General features: G+C 42.6%; 1 protein-coding gene across 8 annotated transcripts in view; it reads left to right on the top strand.

The window, feature by feature from the left end:
- SH3D19 (SH3 domain containing 19) overlaps positions 1 to 21,579 on the top strand; it is a 183,734-nt gene that overhangs the window by 106,769 nt on the left and 55,386 nt on the right. For 4 of the 8 annotated variants that reach the window (XM_081242304.1, XM_081242299.1, XM_081242306.1 and 1 more), the window contains exons 3-7: positions 6,092 to 6,132; positions 12,158 to 12,200; positions 14,447 to 14,585; positions 14,710 to 14,863; positions 16,096 to 17,142. In XM_081242304.1, the coding sequence (XP_081098430.1) occupies positions 6,092 to 6,132; positions 12,158 to 12,200; positions 14,447 to 14,585; positions 14,710 to 14,863; positions 16,096 to 17,142 (1,424 nt within the window). Of the gene's footprint in view, positions 1 to 6,091; positions 6,133 to 10,729; positions 10,771 to 12,157; positions 12,201 to 14,446; positions 14,586 to 14,709; positions 14,873 to 16,095; positions 17,143 to 21,579 lie in introns of all 8 variants that reach the window. The other 4 variants (XM_081242303.1, XM_081242302.1, XM_081242300.1 and 1 more) reach the window with 4 other exon arrangements.

The raw sequence follows: 21,579 nt of genomic DNA, 5'->3' as shown, positions 1-21,579 counted from the left end.
GTTCCTAAAAATATGGATCTCCCTACAATTCAAGACATATAGTGGGGGCTTCCCTGGTGGCGCAGTGGTTGAGAGTCCGCCTGCCGAAGCAGGGGAAACGGGTTTGTGCCCCGGTCTGGGAAGATCCCACATGCCGCGGAGCGGCTGGGCCCGTGAGCCATGGCCGCTGAGCCTGTGCGTCCGGAGCCTGTGCTCTGCAATGGGAGAGGCCACAGCAGTGAGAGGCCCACATACCGCAAAAAAAAAAAAAAAAAAGACATATAGTGGGATAGGGAGGGTGGGAGGGAGATGCAAGAGGGAGGAGATATGGGGATATATGTATATGTATAGCTGACTCACTTTGTTATAAAGCAGAAACTAACACAACATTGTAAAGCAATTATACTCCAATAAAGATGTTAAAAAAAGTGACATGTAATGCCAGACTCCAGGGTTTATTCATAAACCCTTTAAAAATGTCAGGCATGCCATAAACATCATGGCTGGTGCATACAGACCAGCTACAGTCAACAGTGCTTGCTCTAGGGAGATGCCCCAGACAAATTCCTACTTGCTTTTGAAAATCTTGCTGTCATAGCCCTGACCTTAGCGTTTCTTAGTGTTTAACTGAGCTAGTCATGCCCGGCATCAACACTACCCTCTGTAGCATGTTCCCACATCCTTTGGCATGGCATTTGGGTTCCATTCCCTTCTTATCTTTGACTATGGCTTCTTCATATGTGGGGCTCAAACCATGCTCAACTGTCTCTTTACTCCTGATGGTTTGCTACCTGACACTCTCTCTTGAGAACCTTTCCTCCAACACATTCTTCAGGTCTCAGTCCAGATACACGTCTCATGTTAGAAGCCTCTCCTCCGACCCCAAGATTGAATGATGTATACCTTCTCTGCATTCATAGCACCTTGCGCCTACCCCTGTATACTATTAATAGAAAAGCAGTTGCAGTATTTGTCTTTCTCACCAAGGTCAGAGGCTGTGCTTTCAAGGCATTTCTGGTGCCTGGTACATATTATACATGTAATAAGTATTGGATGTATGAGAGAATGGATGAGTCAGAATACCTCTTCCAGCCTGCAAATATCGCACCGATCTGGTTAAACCTTTCTGCTGGGAGATGGAGATAAATCAGTCCAAATGATGAGAGCCTTTGGAGAAGACGCTACATACAAGGGGATAACGTTTATGTTCACTGGCAGCTCTGTCAGGTTGACGAGAGGGCTGTACCTCTAGATCACATTAGTTTAACTCTTTGTTAAGCTGATGGCTTTATTGACTAGTACTCTAATGATATGCCCATGGCCTTTATTGAGGATTTTTATATAGAATGCATTTTTAAAAATATACTCAGTTGCCTCTGCACATAGAAAGAACTCCAAAACCTATAAGATGTTGCGGGATGGGCACTTGGAGTCATTGTTCTGATTTGTTTACCAAACAAGCCAAATCCAGCAACTCCTGAATTTGGGAAAACAGTTTTTTTCCTTACCAGAGAGAGTGTTGGGGCAATGAATTTAAACTTGGGAACAAGCTGTTGCTTTGAAAGTTGGATAAATATTTTTTAATCTGTTTTATTTTGATAAAAACATGATCCAAAATAAAGGGAGATTGGATTTTCTTAGATGAGATTAAGAACAGCCATTGTGTTTGTTGTTGCTGACAACATCACAGTGTCATACTTAGCAACTTTTTTTTTTTTTTTTTCTTTTTTTTTTTCTTTTTGCGGTACGCGGGCCTCTCACTGCTGTGGCCTCTCCCATTGCGGAGCACAGGCTCCGGACGCGCAGGCTCAGTGGCCATGGCTCACGGGCCCAGCTGCTCCGCGGCATGTGGGATCTTCCCGGACCGGGGCACGAACCCCTGTCCCCTGCATCGGCAGGCGGACTCTAAACCACTGCGCCACCAGGGAAGCCCTAGCAACTTTTATTTTGTTATTTCCTGTCATCTGCAGAGTCTGGATGAAACTTCAATGTGAAATTTTGGGGGCCAGCTTTATGCCTAGGGGCAATTTGCTTACCTATTGAACTTTGTGGAACAGTGGAACATCCAGAAACTTACACCCATCCACCCAAGCCTGAACTGTAGACTTTTGCACTATGATCAGACAGTGGTGAATCCACATCTGACTCTGCCACTCACCAGCTGTGTGACTGCAGCCCCTAACCTCTAAGCCTCAGTTTCCTCCTCATTTTCAAAAGGGATCGTGTGTTTGGCACACGTAATACTAAGCTGTTCTCATCGTCACCTTCATTGCTGAAATCTCATTTCATTATGTTGAGAAACTCTTTTTTAATGCAATTTTCTTTGTTAAAGACACTTTCTTAACAACTAAGCAAGGTTCTGTGCAAAAATAGTGGGAGAGAGTGATCCTACAGCACAGCCTGGGAAGGGCTATTGGGGGAAAGTGGGAAGAAAGGATAGAGGGGGGGCCGTGAACAGCTGGGGACCCCAGAGTCCTGGAGGAAGACAAATCAGCATCAGCAGTCACACCTGAGACAATTCTGTCTTGACCGCAACTTTTGGTTCTCCTCCTCAGGATCGAAAGCCATTTCCCCAACCCCTCCTTTCCCTGCTGGGAAGGTTCTTTGACTCTCACACTCTGTAGTGGGTTTATCTGCTGCACCAAGAGCAAGGGCACCTGAAAATAGGGCAGCAGTGCTTGAAGAGCAGAAGGCAAGAGATCTGGGTCAGCTCTGCCAGGCGCCAGGACGCGGGCTTATAAAATTAGAACGGAGTGAAGATGCAGTTTCACAGTCCTGGGTTTTGTCATGGAGGGGCCTGGGCTCAGGTTCTGTCTGAACAGCAGAAACCAGAGGAGAGCAAGTGAATCTCAAAGAAAAAAAATCTCTTAAAAACATAAACTGGGGCTTCCCTGGTGGCGCAGTGGTTGAGAGTCCGCCTGCTGATGCAGGGGACACGGGTTCATGCCCCGGTCCGGGAAGATCCCACATGCCGCGGAGCGGCTGGACCCGTGAGCCATGGCCGCTGGGCCTGTGCATCCAGAGCCTGTGCTCCGCAACGGGAGAGGCCACAACAGTGAGAAGCCCGTGTACCACAAGAAAAAACAACAACAACAACAACAACAAAAAACATAAACTGTTAGGCCTACTATCTGTATGATATCAGACCCCAAAGTGAGACCCTGTCAAGGGTTGTATGTGTTGTCAGATGTGTTGTGATGGCCCTAAAGATTATGAACAAACATGAATCATGCTAATATCAGCTCGCGTTTATGGAACACACACTTCGTTCCAGGCACTGTGTCAAATGCTTTAATGGATTCTTTCTCTTACTCTTCACAATGATCTCATGCAGGAGTTGAGTTATTCTTGCTTTTATACGTGAGGAAACGAGGGGCCTTGGAGAAGCTGAGTAATTTAATTCGCACAAAGTCACACCAGCTGACAGGCAGAGGCGCCAGAGTGAATATGGGCAGTTGGACCCCGAACGGGCTCTGCTGCCCCCTCCTCTGACCAGGGGTCATGTGGCCATGTCTACTGTCCCGTGGTGGCCATCCTGCCTGGATGTTCCCAGCTGAGACGTGAGCCTGAGCTCGTGCTGAGGGAGGATTCCTCTGAGGTCTTCTCTTAAGACTGTAGAGTGGTACCTTCCACTGCAGTCTCGGCTCTGCAGAAAGAGGGAGATAAAGGCGCATCTTCAAAACCCCAGAGTTTGCATCTACAGCTACGTTTGAGATACAGACACTGTATGCACTGCACAGCCTGGAGGCTACTCCAGCATCTCCTAAAACTGCTTCCCATAGAGATGTGTTGGACCACAGGCCTTCTTTCTAATTCTCCCTTCCACAAAACCTGTCAACCTCTAAAGGAGAACTTTAGAGTTTGGAAAATATTGTTTTAGACATAAGATGGTTGTTTGGTTGGTTGGTTTTTAGATCTAGCCTGGACATGATGCTGCAAGTCTTGAATTGTAGAACCTGAGCTGACCTCAGTCGAAATTCTATTTTGTGCCAAAGTTTCCACCCCCGACACACAACTTTTTATTAAAGTATAACATACAGAAAAATACACCAAGTGTACAGCGCCTCGAATTATCACACCGACTCAGCACCCCTGAAGGCCACCCTGTATTAGTTTCCTAGAGCTGCCCTAACAGTACTATAAACTGAGTGACTTATGACAACAGAAGTTTATTGTCTCACAGTTCTAGAATCTAGAAGTTTGGAATCCAGCCCACCAGAGGGGTCATGCTCCCTCTGAAAGCCGCAGGGGGTCCTTCCTTGCCTCTTCTTAGCTTCTGGGGGTCTGCCAGCGTCTTTGGTGTTCCTCGCCTTGCAGCTGCATCCCCGTCTCCCCACCTCCGTGGCATCTTCCCTTTGCGTCTGTGTCTTCACGTGGTCTTCTTCTGATGACACCAGTTACATTGGAATTAGGGGCCCACCCCACTCCAGTGTGACCTCATCTTCACTATAGTCATGACATCTGTATTGGCTTTATTTCCAAATAAGGTCACATTCTGAGGTACCATGGGTTGGGACCTCAACGTATCTTTTTGGGGGAGGAAATGGTTCAACCCAAATGACCCCTACCATGTTCCACCCTAGTCAATATACCTTTCTCCTTCACAAAGGTAACAGAGTGTTGTAACATCCCTTCAGGTCAGTGGAGACATTCAATAACATCCCTTATACCCTGCCTGGATACATACATGAAACTTTGCCCTTTTTTTGGACCCCGCCGCACGGCATGCGGGATATTAGTTCCCTGACCAGGGATCAAACCCGTGCCCCCTGGAGTGGAAGCGCAGAGTATTAACCACTGGACCGCCAGGGAAGTCCCCTAAAGTTTGGCTTTTTGAGCCCTGCTTCTAAGTACTGTTTCTGATCTTTTTAATTACTGTACCTGAGTCAACATAATACTAACATGCAGTCTCTGCACTTTGACACCAAGAAGTTTCTTCTGAAAACTTCAACCTATTTGCATGTTAATGCTGTTACCTCTTCTATGTTACCTTATACTAATTTCTTTAAGTAGTTGTTTACAGAAAGCCTGCAAGAACCTTTTAAAAAAATAAATATTGCTGAAAATACTTATATTTTTATTTTACGATCCGAGCTTCATAATATTGGAGACCTCCTGGAGCTTTTTTTTTTCTTGTCTGTCAGAATAGTATATTCTTAAAGTATCCCTCCCATAAAATGAACTGATATATCATTGTATCTTCCTGAAGTTTTATCTACCTAAGTAATGGCAAGAGGATTTATACAGATTACCACAAGCATAAACTTTAAAAGAGCACAAATTCAAAAATAAGTATAAATTTTTTAAAAAGCATTCTGAAAAAAAAAATGTATAAACAAGTTTTTTTTCCCTAAATCACATCATTAAAAGTTCATGGTTGTATATTTTTTCTAAATGACTCCAAAGATAATTAATCCAGCTGGTTTGAATAAAGACAAGAAACAAATGAGCAAACAACCTTACAAACTAGAAGCACTGACATTTGCAGCTGGAGAGTTTTGGGCAGTGAGTAAGGTGAGGCTCAGAAGGCTTCTGTGACTCACCCAAGGTCACATAGTCCGGGGTAGCCAGGACCAACCAGCTATTGAACAAAACTCAAAGCAAGCAGAAGACTTCTATTTTTAGGTGGTGATATTTTTAATTCTAATCTTAGAAAGAAATGCTTTTGGTCCTGAGGTCAGATTGACTCTAAAAATGATCTATTTTGATCTGATGTGAGAAGACAGGAATTCTGATGACAAACACAAAAGAGATATAGGGGGCTCAGAATTCTTTTGGGCACCATGTAATTTCTACCTGATTTCAAGCGGTGTCCAGAAGTTCACTGGAAGACTCAGTATGTAGATAGCTATGAAAGCAAGCTTAAGGCAAAATTTTATTTACGCTGTAGACACCTCACCAGCCTCGTCAATTCCCATAAAGCATCTTAAATATCAAAGGCAATTTGAAAAGTTTTAAAATGTATGTTTCTTAAATAAGATAGACCAGTAACTCATGTATCAAACTTGCTGCTTGGAGCCATTTGAGTCCCAGAAATGACCTGGCATTCTAAGTAATTCTTCTTTAAAATGTTAATGAATGTGTAATAATTTTTCTTTCTTTCTTTTTCTAGCCAAGGACCCTTGTCATCCATTAGAGCAGTAATCAAGAGATGTAAGTTTGTTTCTTCCTGCTCTGTATTTTCCTCTGCAATAATTTTGAGTGATGATTTAGATTTCTAGCAAGTGATTGTATTTGATGAATCTTACAAAGAATCTGACAAGAGTAGCTTCTCCTGAGGAGTAATAAACCATTTCAGACAAGCAGCTAGGTTTTCAGTGTTCTTTTCAACTTCTGTTTATTGATAAGCCAGTTTCTCAGAACAATATTTTTCTCTAGAGAGCTAAGCTGTTAAAAAAAAAAAACTATATTATGTAGTCAATTTTCATGATCTAATTAAATTGTAGGTAACCATTTTCTACAGGTAGAGACATCTGATGGGTTTCAAAAATATCAAACCCTGTCCTTTTTTATTGATTTACTTCCACAGTATTTTAACTTGACTCTGTAACTAAGTGCTTATGGAGATCAGCTCACACTTCCACATACATGCTAGAAGTGCCGTAACAGAATTCTCTCTAAAATGGCGCATTCATACTTTCTGACTTTACTCCTTGGTTAAAGCTTTAAAACTTGTTCTTGGTGCAGGAGTTCAACATTCTTTTTAATAAAAGGCTCTGCAAATGTCCCTTTTCCAAAAAACACATGGATTACCTGTTATTATTTTTAAAAAGATAAGAAAGGGATATTAAATGTTCTTCGCATTATTTGAGCTGAGGTCACCACCCTGAGGAGAATGTATCCTTTTTTAGAAGCATAAGTTATAATATTTAGTATGAATTTAGGATATCCACAGGTGTGAAGAAGCATGCATTTGAGCCATTGCAGTGAAAAAGTTGTCAGGTGGCAACACAAGATATTCCATGCTTTCCCACATTTAATTTTTTGTTGGTGGTGGTGAATTATGAAGGTGTGGGAATGCCACAGTGGATATTGATAGGAATTCATATATGAAAATGAAAAATTCATGGTAACTTTATATGCCTTAGAGCCCTTGGGGGAAAAGGGGCAGATGGGGCAGGGAGAGAATTTAAAAAGAAAAGTAGGGTTTGGAATTTAGACAAATGTTCTTGCTGAAGATATAATTCGGGGTAATTAAGGTTATAGGGAAAACCTTGGGAGTAGCTCAATATTTAAGGAGATAGTGTTGAGAATAGAGAAGGCGAAAAAAAATTAAAAAAAAAAAAAGAGAATAGAGAAGGTGACAAAAGACAGAATCTTAGGAAATATTGGTGTCAGAGATCAAGCTGTGCCTTTAAGGTTCCATAGGACCAGAGAGGCGTGAGGTCCCCTCACCGACTCCTGTCTGCTGGCCCCTGCCTTTGTTCCCTGGCTTCTTACCTTTCCTCCCTCTTGGATTTCAGAGGGGATTTGTTGGGGATTGTAATCCATACCTGATTTCCTGTAGATCCTCCAGCATGGCACTTGCTTACACTGAGGCCCCAGTGCCCTGCAAGGCTTAGGAGAAGGCAGCTAAGGAGGAGTGGACCCAAAAAAGCTGAAAAAGAATGATCCCAGTAATAGGAAAACTAGGAGACAGCTGTATGTTAGAGGTCAAGGGGGGGAGAGGTTTTCAAAGAGAATGAGTGAACCACGAATAGCTCTTAATGCTGCAGCAGCTGAGGTGACAGGAGCTGAGAATAGGCCGCTGAGTGTGGTGCTCCGCAGTGACCTTGGAGCGGGCAGGTTCAGGAGAACGTTGAAGCTGGAAGCCACACTTCATTTCAACAGTGAATGAATGGAGCTCATGAGGTTGGGGCAGCTGAGTAGGCTACTCTTTCATGAACCATGGTGGTAAACAGGAGAAGGATGGAGGGTCAGGCAGAGAGGAAATCTGGGCACGTTTATACACTGTGTAGGATGAGGAAGCCTGGAGACTTTTGTAGGCCGGGGAGGGAGGAACCGGGTGGGTTGGGGGACCAGACTGGAGCAAGAGAGGAGAGGAAATAGTGAAGCAGGGCCCTAGGAGAGAGGGAGGGAGGAGGAGATGAAACAGAGGGAAAATGCCTGCTTTGAGCTGTCTCTAAAAAAAATAATGACCCAGTGATCTTTTAATTCTTATATGTCACTCACTTTGTACATGCTGAAGAAATATGTGTTGGTTGTATTTATTCCTGATGTTTAGGCAAGATGGCCAAACAGACCCTCAGGTGCTGCCACGTAAATACAGAATGAAGCATAATTGTGTCATCCCCTCTGTGTTTTCCCTTTTTGCCCATATTCTATAAGAAAACGTTGTAAGCAGATTTTGCCTTACCCAACTCATTAAAATGTTCGCTTTCCTATCCCAGACTCAGTCATCTCTCCTTGGCAAGGAGAAAGACTTTATCACATAGTTAAAGCAATATTCCTTAACTGGTTGTATTTTAAATTCTTTCATAATGATTCTGGATCCAATCAAGACTTGAGATCCTTCTTTTTGTGTTCGTTCTTGGGAGCCCTAAATATTTTGGGCAAAGATCTTGAAAGTGTTCTAAGTGGATGTTTCTGGAAGTTCGTGCTTTTCCTTTCATTAACGTTTTAAGAGAAAATTGTTCTTTGAAATTCACAGACTTAACTAGTGTTTATTGCTTTCTGTGAGTCAGGAACTATTCACTTACACTGTAAAATAACACTCTGCGTGGTAGGTGTTAACCCCATTTTACAGATGGTAGGGATACTGAGTCTCGGAGATTCAATGGCCTCACAAGGTAGATCTGAGATGTGGACCTAGACTTCCTGACTCCAGGGCCATGTTGACCTTTCCACTCCTTGGATGTTCCTGTTATCATGTCAGACGCCTCTAGTTTATACCCTGTCCCAGGCAAATGTAGTTAGTGAGTTATTTTTATTATTGTGATTTTCATTGGTAAGGTAGCACTATAGCAAGGATGCTTGTAATATAATAATTCTTCTTTGTGTTTTTTTCTTCTGACAATCATTTAATTGATAATTTTGAATTATTTAGAATTAGGACTAGCATCCAGCTCTCCTGGCTCCACAAAGAGTTTAGTTCAGGAAACAAACTGCTCCCAGCCCTTCCCATAATGAGCTGTGTGAGATGGGATAATTCATTGACCCTCTCTGATCTCAGTTTCCTCATCTGTAAGGTTGGAGTAGGATGATCATTAAGGGTCCCTCCAGGACTTCCCTGGTGGCACAGTGGTTGGGAATCCACCTGCCAATGCAGAGGACACGGGTTCGAGCCCTGGTCCAGGAAGATCCCACATGCTGCGGAGCGACTAAGCCCGTGCGCCACAACTACTGAGCCTGCACTCTAGAGACCGCGAGCCGCAACTACTGAGCCCTCCTGCCACAACTACTGAGCCCACATGCCACAACTACTGAAGTCCACAGCCCTAGAGCCCATGCTCTGCAACAAGAGAAGCCACCGCAATGAGAAGCCCACGCACCTCAACAAAGAGTAGCCCCTGCTCACCGCAACTAGAGAAAGCCTGCGCACAGCAATGAAGACCCAACGCAGCCACAAATAAATAAATAAATAAAAATTTTTTAAAAGCGGAAATTTACTAAAAAAAAAAAAGGTTGGGGGGGGGTCCCTCCAGGCTTATGATCCTATTGAAACTTAGGAGAATTCTTTATTAGTGCTAATAATGCAAATCCAGATCTCAGTCTTTTATAAACAGCTGAATATGAATTTGCTCTGTACTTAGAATTTAGCCATATGAACTAGAAAAGTTTGAAAATCATTCTGTAAAATGATATAACTTTGACTGAAAAACCTGCCTTTATTCTGCGGCCTTAATCCAAAATGCATGGAAGACTGGACTTGTGTGGCAGGGTTTAAAAGGAACATGTTCTGTGCGGGCCCTGGGGGCAAATTTGAGTCTCCTGGTAACAACCACATCAAATCTGTTTCATCTGGGAAAGTGAGAATGAGATTAAGCAGATAGTTGAGAAATGAGCCGGAAGAATGTGAGGCACTACATGAAAATCTGCCATGAAAATCTAAAGTGATTCTAGCTACTAAACTTGTTCAAAACTGCCAAAAAGTGCTAGTCATTCTATAAGGATCAAGAGAAAAAAGAGATTTCAAAGATGAGTGAATATGAGAAAAAAACATATCAGAGCAGGAGAGGGGAGAGCAAGTGATTCTCCAGGTGTGTGGAGGAGGTCTGTAAGCATGATTGGGAGCCTTCCTCTCCCCTCATCCTGCTGCATGCAGCGTGGCAATACCACTGTGCCAGCCGGGGGTTGGGGTGCTGTTACTAATGACAGCCGGGGTGAAGGAGCACAATCAAGTGGAAGGCCACTGATGTGAAAGATGTAAGCTGATTACTGAAGTACCTTTTGAGTACTATTCATACTTTAAAATTGATCCTGTTGCAGTAGCAAATCGATTTTGCAGAATGATTTTTAGATTTTTTTTTTTTTGCTCTGTTACTGAAAACTGTAGGAAGATTTTTTTTTTTTTTTAACCGTGGTTATGTGTGTGGTTATCCTGGTCTGTACAGATATATCTTTGCCTGCAGCATATTTCTTTACTCTCTGAAACTCTGGTTCATCAACTTTTCCGTCGAAGTACAGAGGTGGGTAGCAACAGTGGCATGACGAGACAGTTTTGCTGCTTATTCTTTTTAGAGCTTAGGCGACTGCGTTCACTCTTTTTTCTCCCTTTCCTCTTCTGTAACCCCATCTTTTTTTCCCTTAGCACTCATGAATAGTGCACAGCAAAAATGCCCCGTGGACGAGGTATGTTTGTGACGATAAATAACATGATGTCTTTTGAAAGTGCTGTGTCTGCTGATTCTGGCTTTAGTGATGGCGGTGGTGGGATTGTAGCACACTCGGTGAGCCTCTGACTTAATGAAACTGTTCTTACAAATCAGACCTGCCACCCAGAGCTTTAGCCTCTCTGTCCTGCTTTATTCCAGTAGAGAAAATGCACCTCAGCTTGGTTCACTTGATAGAAATGTACCAGTCCATCATACCAGTTGAAGGTATGAGTACAGAACGTCCTCCAACTTGAGATCCAAGGGGTATGGTTTCAGATGTCAGGTTTGCTTTGCTAACCCCACGTAGGTTCGCTGTCACAGCTCCAACCCCAGCCTAAATTTCATCCCCACCTGCCGTCTTCACCCCTGCCTTCCAGCTTTGGCATCCTCCTTGTTCAGAGAGAACCAGAACTTAATAGGAGGAAGAAAGAAAAGATCCATACCTTCAACCTTTTCAAGTCAGAAGAATTGAAAAAGTAGAGTATTGGAGACATAGGAAAGTAGAAGTAGTTTATGTCTGAAACAAATTCCCCTTTGTCCACACATTTTTACAGTATAGTATTTGAAGAGTTTTTTTGAAAGGTATCTTAAATGTGCTCCTTAAAATGGAAATACTATTCTCTATTACACATGTGTGTAATATGTGATCCCATATGTGACACATTTTCCAGGTCATCTGGTTAAGACATAATTTAATTTTAAAATAAAATTTAGAAAAAATTTAAGCCATCTAGCTTTTTGAGTTTGAGGTTTAAGGGAAAAGTTAGTGCTGCATATACAATAATACTCTCTGCTATAAACATTTTTATAAAAGTGCTTTGAACACTTTTTGCATGTATTACTATTATCTCTTAATGTAAGTAATAAAACAACTTAAGGCTTGTAAAACTCCAGAAAAATTAGAAAATAGATGGAAATTTGACCACTTCCACTCTCTTTACCATAGAGTTATAAACAAACATTACAAAAGTGTAGTAGTATGGATTAGAATAGATATTTAAAATTTTTTCTGCCCATTGTTATTTCATGTCATCATAATGCTCTTTACCATGCAATTTCTATTTAGTAGCTGTCGTCTTTTCTCTGTTCATTCTTCAAATTATTTTTCAGAACCACGGAATGTGCTTTGGGGAGTTTTTGATATCTATATTTTCTTATGCAATTCAGATATGTAACTATAATTAACTTTATGCCATATGAAAAGATTGTTTTGATTTGCTTTTCTACTATGGATGTTAAAATTCATACATTCTATCTGATGTCAAATATAAGCTCACTTTTTCCAATAGTATATCCTATAAAAATTTAAATCTTTATTGAATGTATGAATTTTGTACTATATCAGTGTATTCTTTCTTTTATAGCTTCTCGGACTTCTATTCAGAGTGAGCTTCATCGAGATAGGAGGTATGGTTATATTTATAATAGAGGACACATACTCTGCTAATTATGAAGTAAACGTGTGTCATCAGTTAGCAAGTTAAATATTTCTCTCTCATAAGGAGTGTGTTACAGCCTCCTCAGTACATCTTCTGAATTAATCTGTAAGTTTGAATGATGATTTCGCTTGAGAGAAGGAGCAGTACAAGCCTGAAAATCTTCTTCCGACAGTAATTATTCACTGCAGCCAATTAAAAATGTTTATTAAGCCACTGCTCTATGGGAAGCATTGTTGTAACTACTTCAGAGAAACGCTTTGTACCTCATAGCTACTTAGTAAATGTCACATGGATGAATGAACTGATGACAGGATAGAAAATTGAATAAAGAAAGGAAGAGAGTCAGGCAGACTAGGTGGATAGCTGAATGAATAAAAATGGCTAGATGGCTGGTGGTGGGGAGGGATGCAGGGGAGCAGGGAGGAGGGAGTCACTGGATAGATAGAAGGAAGGACCAACAGACAGACAGATGGTAGGATGGATGGAAGTGTGGACAGGTGGCTAAATAGAAAGGGAGATGTATGGTCCCTACTGTCAAATTTCTTAAAGTATCGTGTTGACTAACGAAGAACAAGGAGTTTATAGTCAGACATAGCCAAGTTCAAATCCTGACTTGGCTTTCTCACTATGTGACCTTGGGCAAGCTCCTTAACCTTTCTTAGCTTCTCTATCCCCACCTTTAAAATGGCGCTGATCATACTTACCCCGTAGGGTTGTCCTAAGGGTTAATGCGTGTATAGTGGTTAACATTTATTAACTAGTAATTCATTATCTAGTTAGATAAAAGCTATATAAAAATGGGAATGACTCATTTGGATTGCACACAGGGAAGTGAAAGTAAGTTCACTGTGGCACACTTAGCGTAATGTCTAAGAGGGGATTGGCTAAATGCAATTTGTGAACCGCTTTTTCTAACTCTGAGTGTAATACATGCTCATTACAGAAAATATTGGAAAACTAATAAAAATGTAAAGAATAAAGCACAGCGTATTCACTCTCCTACATAAAGGCAGCAACAATTAATAGCTTTGAATAGTACATTCCAGATTATGAAGATAGGTAACAAGATTCTGTACATACATCTCAGAATCTCATTTTTCTCTATAATTAGATCTTATACTTCCCTTTGTCAATCCAATTTCTTCTAATATATGACTGTTTGTGTTTAAATAATATTTGTCTGTGAGGTGATCATTTTTCTCATGTTGAAAATATGTGTTCTTATTTCAGTTATTTGTGCTAATAAATAATTCTTGTTATTTAAATTTTTAAAAGCTGTAAGTAGAGGTTCTTAGGTAATACAATTCAAATTTAATCAATGGGCAGTTTCTACTGATTCACAGGCTAGCATGAGGGTGTGTGTACGTGTACAGTTTTTATAATGGCAGTGCTTTTTATTTTTATTTTTATTTTCCATAGAGTTCTAGAGAAAGGCAGAGGAGGTATCATCATACCTATTTGTTAGATGAGAAAAGTGAGGCTCAGAGAGTTTGACTGATTTGCTCAGAGACACACAGTTGGTATTTGTTAGGAAATCAGGTTGAAGGTAAAATGTAAACATGAGACCGTAGAATCAGGTTAAGAAAGTGATGAAAGAAGCCACACCTAAATCACTGTGGCTCCAAGTATTGAAGATTAAGCATCAGATTCATATACAAACTGACCAGGAACACAGACACACACATCAGGGTCTAGAAGTGAACAAGTAGACTCTAAACACTTAAAGATCATTCTGAATGGGGGAAAAGAGGTAGAGTGAAGAGGAAGACGCTGTTCTTCTAATGCATAGTATCATTTCAGAGTACGTACTTTATAATAACGGAAAACTAAACATTTCCACTCAACCAGTGCATTTTTCTGTCTTATGATACCCTATGTTTGTGCCATAGGCTAGATAGTAGAGTCCTGGGTTGAAGAGGTTGTATGGGTCTTGGTCCTCATTCTCATCAGCCAAGGCAGAGTGAAGTGTACTCAGGGTACATCTCTAACTCTCTGAGGCCAGTGTCATGGAGGATGGCTGTCACGTGCTCCCTCGAAGCCTGCCTCGGTGTACTGTTAGAGAAAGTGCAGGTCAGACAGGTCATCTCTGTGACTATGGCAGTTCTGATGTCACTTTCTTGGGTGGTAGCTATTTTCATGAATCTTTGGACATTTACAAATAGACAATAGCTTGTTACCAAGCTGTAAAATCTCACTGAGGCTTCTGTCTGCTAGGCGCCCAGAGATCACCATTGTGGCGGCTGAGCCACTGAGGCCGACCTCATGGTTTCCAGGAGCCCCACCCCCAGGACTGGCATTTCCCCCATCTTCCGCAGCAGGCCCTTGGAGGCCCAGTGAGCTGGTTCCTGCTGAGGTGAGTAAATATCGCATTATCTCTCTGCATTTTATTTTTAATGAAGTTCAAAGATAACAGTGAGACCGTTAACACCTTGGCTACCACCCATAGGTGTCTAAAATCTTCATCCTTCATTCTGCAGCTCCCACCATCGTATGAACAAGTCATAAAAGAAATCAACCAAGTTCAAGTTAACACTACAAATAATAATAATGCCGCTGCCACTCCAAGGCACACTATTACTTCAGCAACTCAGACTGACTTTTCAGAAGAAGTAGACAACCATCTGCCTCAAAGTAATGCAAGTAATTTGTCTCCCCTAATTCTGACCTAGTTCTAGGGAAGTAATCAGTAGGCTCCAGCCTTTAAAATAATTTGCAATTTGTGCATAATTCATTGAGCTCTGCTTCCCAGTCGTTGTGATCACTGTGTGCTTGCTTTATTTGGGTTTGCTGTGATTATTATAATAGGTCATTCTTCATCCTCACAAGCCGCAGCCCCAATCTCTAGGGTTCACCCTAGTTCATATCATAAAAACATCATCTTTTTTTATTTTTTTTTAAATTTATTTTATTTTTGGCTGCGTTGGGTCTTTGTTGCTGCGTGCGGGCTTTCTCTAGTTGTGGCGAGCGGGGGCTACTCTTCGTTGTGGTGTGCGGGCTTCTCATTGCGGTGGCTTCTCTTGTTGCGGAGCACGGACTCTAGGTGCGCGGGCTCGGTAGTTGTGGCATGCCGGCTCAGTAGTTGTGACTCGCGGGCTCTAGAGCACGGGCTCAGTAGTTGTGGCGCACGGGCTTAGTGGCTCCGCGGCATGTGGGATTTTCCTGGACCAGGGCTCGAATCCGTGTTCCCTGCATTAGCAGGCAGACTCTTAACCACTGCACCACCAGGGAAGTCCCCAAAACATCATCCTTTTAACTCATGGTTGGTATTACTGCTGATGCCCTTTATTCCCGTTGAGAAAGCTGTTATATTTAGCACTTAACTTGATAGGATGCTAAAAGTGGTTATCCTGTTAGGCTTTTAAAAAGCATTATATTAAGATAACAGATGAGAGTAAGTTACTTTGAAAAAGTAAAGCAAGAATTTTTGGAATTTTGACAAGAGAGAAATGGTCATTGATAAGTCTACTGAGAATCAGGAATTTAATGGTGTTTTAAAATATTATATAGGGACTTTCCTAGTGGTCCAGTGGTTAAGACTCTGCATCTCCACTGCAGTGGAAGCACGGGTTCCATCCCTAGCCGGGGAACTAAGATCGTGTATGCCTCACAGTGTAATTAATTAATTAATTAATTAATTAATTAAAATAAAATATAATGAATATTTTTATATGAATAAATATAACATGAAGAACCCTCCTGCAGGAAGCTGAATATAAACATCTCTCCATTGATTTTAGAATTACTTTTTCCTAAGGAAGGAAACCAAAACCTCTCGATATTCTACATGTATATTTTTATACTCTGTGTATCCTTTTTCTTTGAAATTATAACATTGCAGCTTCTGTTCGTTTTGGTCTTGTCAGCACTGCCGGCACCTCTGAAACCTCTCCTGCCTTCCCCAGCAGCCTCAGCCAGCGATCCTCCGACAGACGTGACGCCTTTAATAGTCTTTGATATTTCTGAAGAACAGAATTGTCCAGAAAACTCCAGTGCAGAAAACGCCAGTGCTACAAGATGTCCAGTGCCCAAACCAAGATCAAAAAGCAACCTCAGACCAGTGGCCAGAGAGCCTCACGTTAAAGAGCAGAATCCCCAGAAAAGCAGCCCAGCGGTCACGCCGGAGGAGGCAACCCCGAGCCGGCCCCAGCCTCTGTGGGACGATACCGGCCACTCGGACAGCCAGGCAGTGATGAACATCATGAATGCAGAACGGAGCCCAAACACCGTCGTTTCCAGGATCAAAGCACTTGAGGGTCAGACACATGCGGAAAGCGTGGGGCTGCCCAAGAAGCCAGAAATTGCCCCCCGCACAGTCCCCCCGAGGCCTGCTGCTTCCTCAGGGAAACCCTCCGTGGCCCCCAAACCGGCAGCTGACAGGGCCTCTGGAGGCTGGGACTCCTGGACCACAAACAGACTCCGGGGGGCCTCTAGGGAAAGCCTCACCCCACACTCTCCACCGCAAGAAGCAGGGAGCGTCCCTGTAACCAAACCTGAATTGCCAAAGAAACCAAATCCTGGCCTCATACGAAGTGTTAATCCCGAGAGTCTGGGAGGAGGGTCCGTGGCCGAGAGCCCCGCCAGTGGGAAGAAAGCCCCGACTCCTGCTCCTCGGCCTTTGCTGCCCAAGAAATCAGCTTCTGCAGGAACGGCCCCCTACCCCGCGGCCTCAGAAACGCCCCCCTACCCTGCGGCTTTGCTGAAACCCATCACTGTGCCTCCCCGACTCTCCGTGGCGTCACAAGCCAAAGCGTTCAGGTCCCTGGGAGAAGGACCCCCGGCCAGCCCCGCAGCCCCGGTTCCGCAAAGCAAGCCTCCGGGGGACATCGACCTCATCAGCTTTGACGATGAGGTTTTACCCGCCCCGTCTGGGAACCTGGTTGAAGACTCTGTTGATTCCGAGATGGTTCTGGGTGAGTAAAGCTCAGAAGTGGAGGGCAATCTAAATTCATCCTAGGGTATCTCAAACGGCACTTGCTGTTTTCGTTTCTGGCACATAAGTTATTGAGGCGTGGACGTGCACGTGTGTGCACATGCGTGCGTGTGGATGTGTAGAGACAGGGAGAAACACAGCGAGATTCAAAAACAAGGAGCCGGGTGGGAGATGGAATCAGAGAGCAAAGGGAAAATCTGGGATGGGGAGATGGAGACGGAGAAGGAGGGAGGCACACGTGTTGGTTACTCTCACATGGGCCAGGAATAAGCAGACTGGGACCAGGGACTTAACTAGATGAGAGGCTGGCTCCGTCCTCGGGCAGGTGGACATTCGAGCATTAGGAGGAAAAGAGGGAAACTAATCAGAGGGGGGAAGTCATGCCCCAGAAGGGCTCCTCAGATGGAGCCAGCCCCGCGGAAGTGCTGGGAAACGGGCCAGCCCCGCGGAGGACTCTGGCATGAGCAGTAAACCCGGCCATATGTTGCAGAATGTTGTTCCATAATCTTCACAGAACACCTTCCCTTGGGAATGGGAAGTTTTGTAAATAAACTACAACAGTTGTAAGTTTCCTGCCAAGATCAGGGACAATTAGATTTCCCAAGAGGCAGAGAGTATGTTTTCTTTCCTCACACTGTTCAAATGGAGAGTTGTGTTGGTAAAGCGTATCTTTGATTTGTCAAACTAAACTGCTATACTTGTCATTGCTAAGATTCCTTTCACTGCTGTTTACTTACTTGGGCAGAATTTATGAACATGTAAGCGTTAATAGTATTTTCAAAAGGTTAGCTCTCATCTTCTAAATGTTTAACATGCATCAAAATGATAGAAGCTCTGTGAGTCAAAACCAAATTCTGCTAAGTACAGGCATATTTTAAATGATAACAACCACTTATTTATTAAATATTTATCATGCACACAACATTGTAACTGGCTAGAGTATGCCTCTTGTCCATAAGGAGGGGAAAGAAAAACATTAGGATATGTTGAACTTCTGCCTATAGCTCCAAACCCTCTGCTAGATGCCCAGACATACATTATTTAACTTAATACTTACACTAACCCTTTACAAGGCATCATTGGCCTCAGTTTGCAGATGAAGAAAATGAGACTGAGAGAGATCAAAGGGTAACTTACTCAGTTTTCCAAAGCAGGATTCAAAGTCCCTCTTTTCTTTCTAAGTTTAGTTTATTTTTCACTCTATCGTGTTGGTACTCAACATTTTCACGAATCCTTAAACCAGGCAACACATTTAAAAGTTTTCAAGTTTTTGTGATACCATTTTCTTATTGCAACCTTTTTGGTGTTACCAGGGTTCAGAGTAGGACAGGGAGGGGTAGGTCCAACAGCAGCGAGCGGTTCAGGGGTGGAAACAGTACGAGCCAAAATAATAACCACCTTTTGTAGAAGCTGCTAGATTCTGTGGGAATGGCAACTTGGTTAATAATTGCTGAGGATTTATTCTGTGTCATCAAGCAGATAATTACAGTCCTCTTCAAAAAGGAAGGTCAACAGTGTACATCAACATGAATACAGTATCATGCTGCCTACCTCGCCTTTTCTGTTTCTTGATTTCTCCCACTTCCTTGCACAATGTTTAATTACTGAGGCAGTCTTTCAGCAAAAGGTCTAATTTGCTTGCCCCACCTGACTTTAACAATGGCTCTTACCTGTGGAGTTATCCTGAACTGAACACTCTGTCTTCTTTTTTTTTTAATTTTATAAATTTATTTATTTATTTTATTCATTTTTGTCTGTGTTGGGTCTTTGTTGCTGCGTGCGGGCTTTTCTCTAGTTGCTGCGACCGGGGGCTACTCTTTGTTGCGGTGCGTGGGCTTCTCATCACAGTGGCTTCTCTTGTTGCAGAGCATGGGCTCTAGGTGCGCGGGCTTCAGTAGTTGTGGTTCGCGGGCTCTAGAGTGCAGGCTCGGTAGTTGTGGCGCACAGGCTTAGCTGCTCCACGGCATGTGGGATCTTCCCGGACCAAGGCTCGAGCCCGTGTCCCCTGCACTGGCAGGCGGATTCTTAACCACTGCGCCCCCAGGGAAGTCCACTCTGTCTTCTTTTTAAACCTGCTTCTCTTCCTGTATTCTGCTCCTGTCCTGGTGACACCATCACACACCAGCCCCCCCAGAGGATCCTATCCATCATCCTTGAGGCTTCCTACCTGTCACACACAGTGACTAAGTTGTTTGGACTTAGAGTCAGGCAGGTCGGGGTCTACCACTTAAATGCTATGTGACCTTGGGCAATTTACTTAACTCCACAATGCCTCGGTTTCCTCACTTGTAAAACACGATAATAATACTCCTCCTGGAGGTATTGCAGGTGTTAAATATGATTATGGAGGAAAGCCTTATCACATCGTCTGAAACGTGGTATGTGCTCCATAAGTGGTAGTCATTATTCTTCTTGTCCTTCACATCCAGTTAGTGGTCAAGTCCTGCGGGTTTTACTTTCTGGATAGTTCTTAAAATTTCCTCTAGTTTCCGTCACTCCTGCTACTGGCCCACTTTTCTAATCCTTAGGCCCAGATTCCTGCAGGAGCCTCCTAAATTGAGCCTCTGCTTCTGCCTCAAACCCATCATCATATCATGGTTACCCAATGGATTTTTCTAGAGTGTACATTGGACCTTGTTGCTTCCTTGCTTATTGCCCTCCAGAGGCCTTCAAGATCACCTCTGAATTCCTCAAAATGTAGAGGGAATTTTTGTTTGTTTACTGACTGGGGCTTTGTGACTTTTTGGGGGTGGGGGAGCTACACATTTTTTTAATTGAAGTATAATTGACATACAGCACTATGTATAATTGACGTACAGCACTATGTTAGTTCCATGTACACAGCCTAGTGATTTGATATTTCAAGAGGATCACCATAAGTCTAGTTACCATCTGCCATCATACAAAGTTATTACAGTATTATTGACTATATTCCCCATGCTCTAAGGCTTCATGACTTTTTGATGGTGTATTAATAGCATTGTCTTGTAGATAAAGGGTTATGGTCTCTTGGTGAAACCTTGCTTAATCGTCCTGGCATCAGCCAAAAACTGGGGGAGGAACACAGGAGAAAGGAGAGAAACTCACACATATGTCTTTCCTTCTTTTTCTTTTCCCTCAAAACATAAAGAAAATCCAATACAGTAGTTTTCATAAAATGAAGTTGCCCTATTAATCTCAGGAAATAGAGATCAGAAAATACTGAAGCTATGAAAACATTGTAAGGATTAGAAAAATTATTAAAGGGAAACTCATAAAACAGGCAATTTAATATTGGATTCATTTCTTAGGTAGAATGCCTTCCAGGTTAATGTAGTGGAGCTGAGAAGCATTAGCAATTCCTCTTCACACCTTTACAAATCATACCCAATTGTCAAAAAAGCAGAATGCTTCTGCTGTCAACCCCATTACACAGACCAGAGTAATAGTTTAGCAGCCAATTTCTGCTATTAACAGGACTCAAGGGAAAGAAATAAATGACAGAAAAGCTAGCCAAGGATGGTGAAACTAATTATGATGACAAGCATATTATTAGAGACAGATAATGGGCAGAAAACTACATTATCATCAATGTTTTTCTCAACCCGGTAATGAAGACCATGTGGGTATAGGTGTAAAGGGGCCGCAGGTGTAGAATAATTGGCATTGGTGTGAGGGGGCTGGAAGGAGGGCAGAGGAAACACTGCGAATAAAAGTAGAGAAAGATGCCATGGACTTTCCTTAGACTTGGTTAGGAGATGCTTTTGCAGGTAGTTGTGTTTTCTCTACAGAAACAAGGGCAAAGAGTCTGTGGTAGAGGAAATTATGACACTGGGGTTCTTAACCCTTTCTGGATCACAGAACTCAGTTAGCCTACGAATCTTTTTTCTCCCTTGAAAATAACCCTTTTGCACATGTATGCACAGTTGGAGGTACAATTTCCAGAGCTTCAAGGGCCTATTCTTGGAACCCAGATTAAGGACTTCTACTACAGAATGTTGGAAATTGCCTTCAGTGGACTGCTAAAATAAATTCTGGTTGCATCCATACAATGGAATATTGTGCGGTAGCTAAAAAAGAGGCAGACCACCTATTATCCCCTACTATGGACCAACCGCCAAGATATTCTGGGTGAAAAATGCAAGGTATAGATAGTATTCATGGTATTTTAGCTATAGTGTTGGTGTTAAAACACATATTTACATGTAAATATGCTGTGTCTTTGGAAGATGTATTAAAAATGCTAACAAAGGTTGTCTCTTATGAGGGAACTCCATCAGCAGGAGAGGATGCAGGAAGCTGGTTTTCAAATAGATGACCGGAAGCAGAATTAGGATGAAAGACACTAGGAGACATATCCCTTGTCTTTGCCGCAGAGAAAAAGCTGCCCCCCACACTGGTCCTCAGCCTGTGAGGTGTAGAAATTTTTAGAATAATA

The sequence above is a fragment of the Mesoplodon bidens genome (genome assembly GCF_964165515.1).
Source record: "Mesoplodon bidens genome assembly, chromosome: 1".
Classification (NCBI taxonomy): domain Eukaryota; kingdom Metazoa; phylum Chordata; class Mammalia; order Artiodactyla; family Ziphiidae; genus Mesoplodon; species Mesoplodon bidens.
This window is presented reverse-complemented; position numbering and strand designations above follow the sequence as displayed.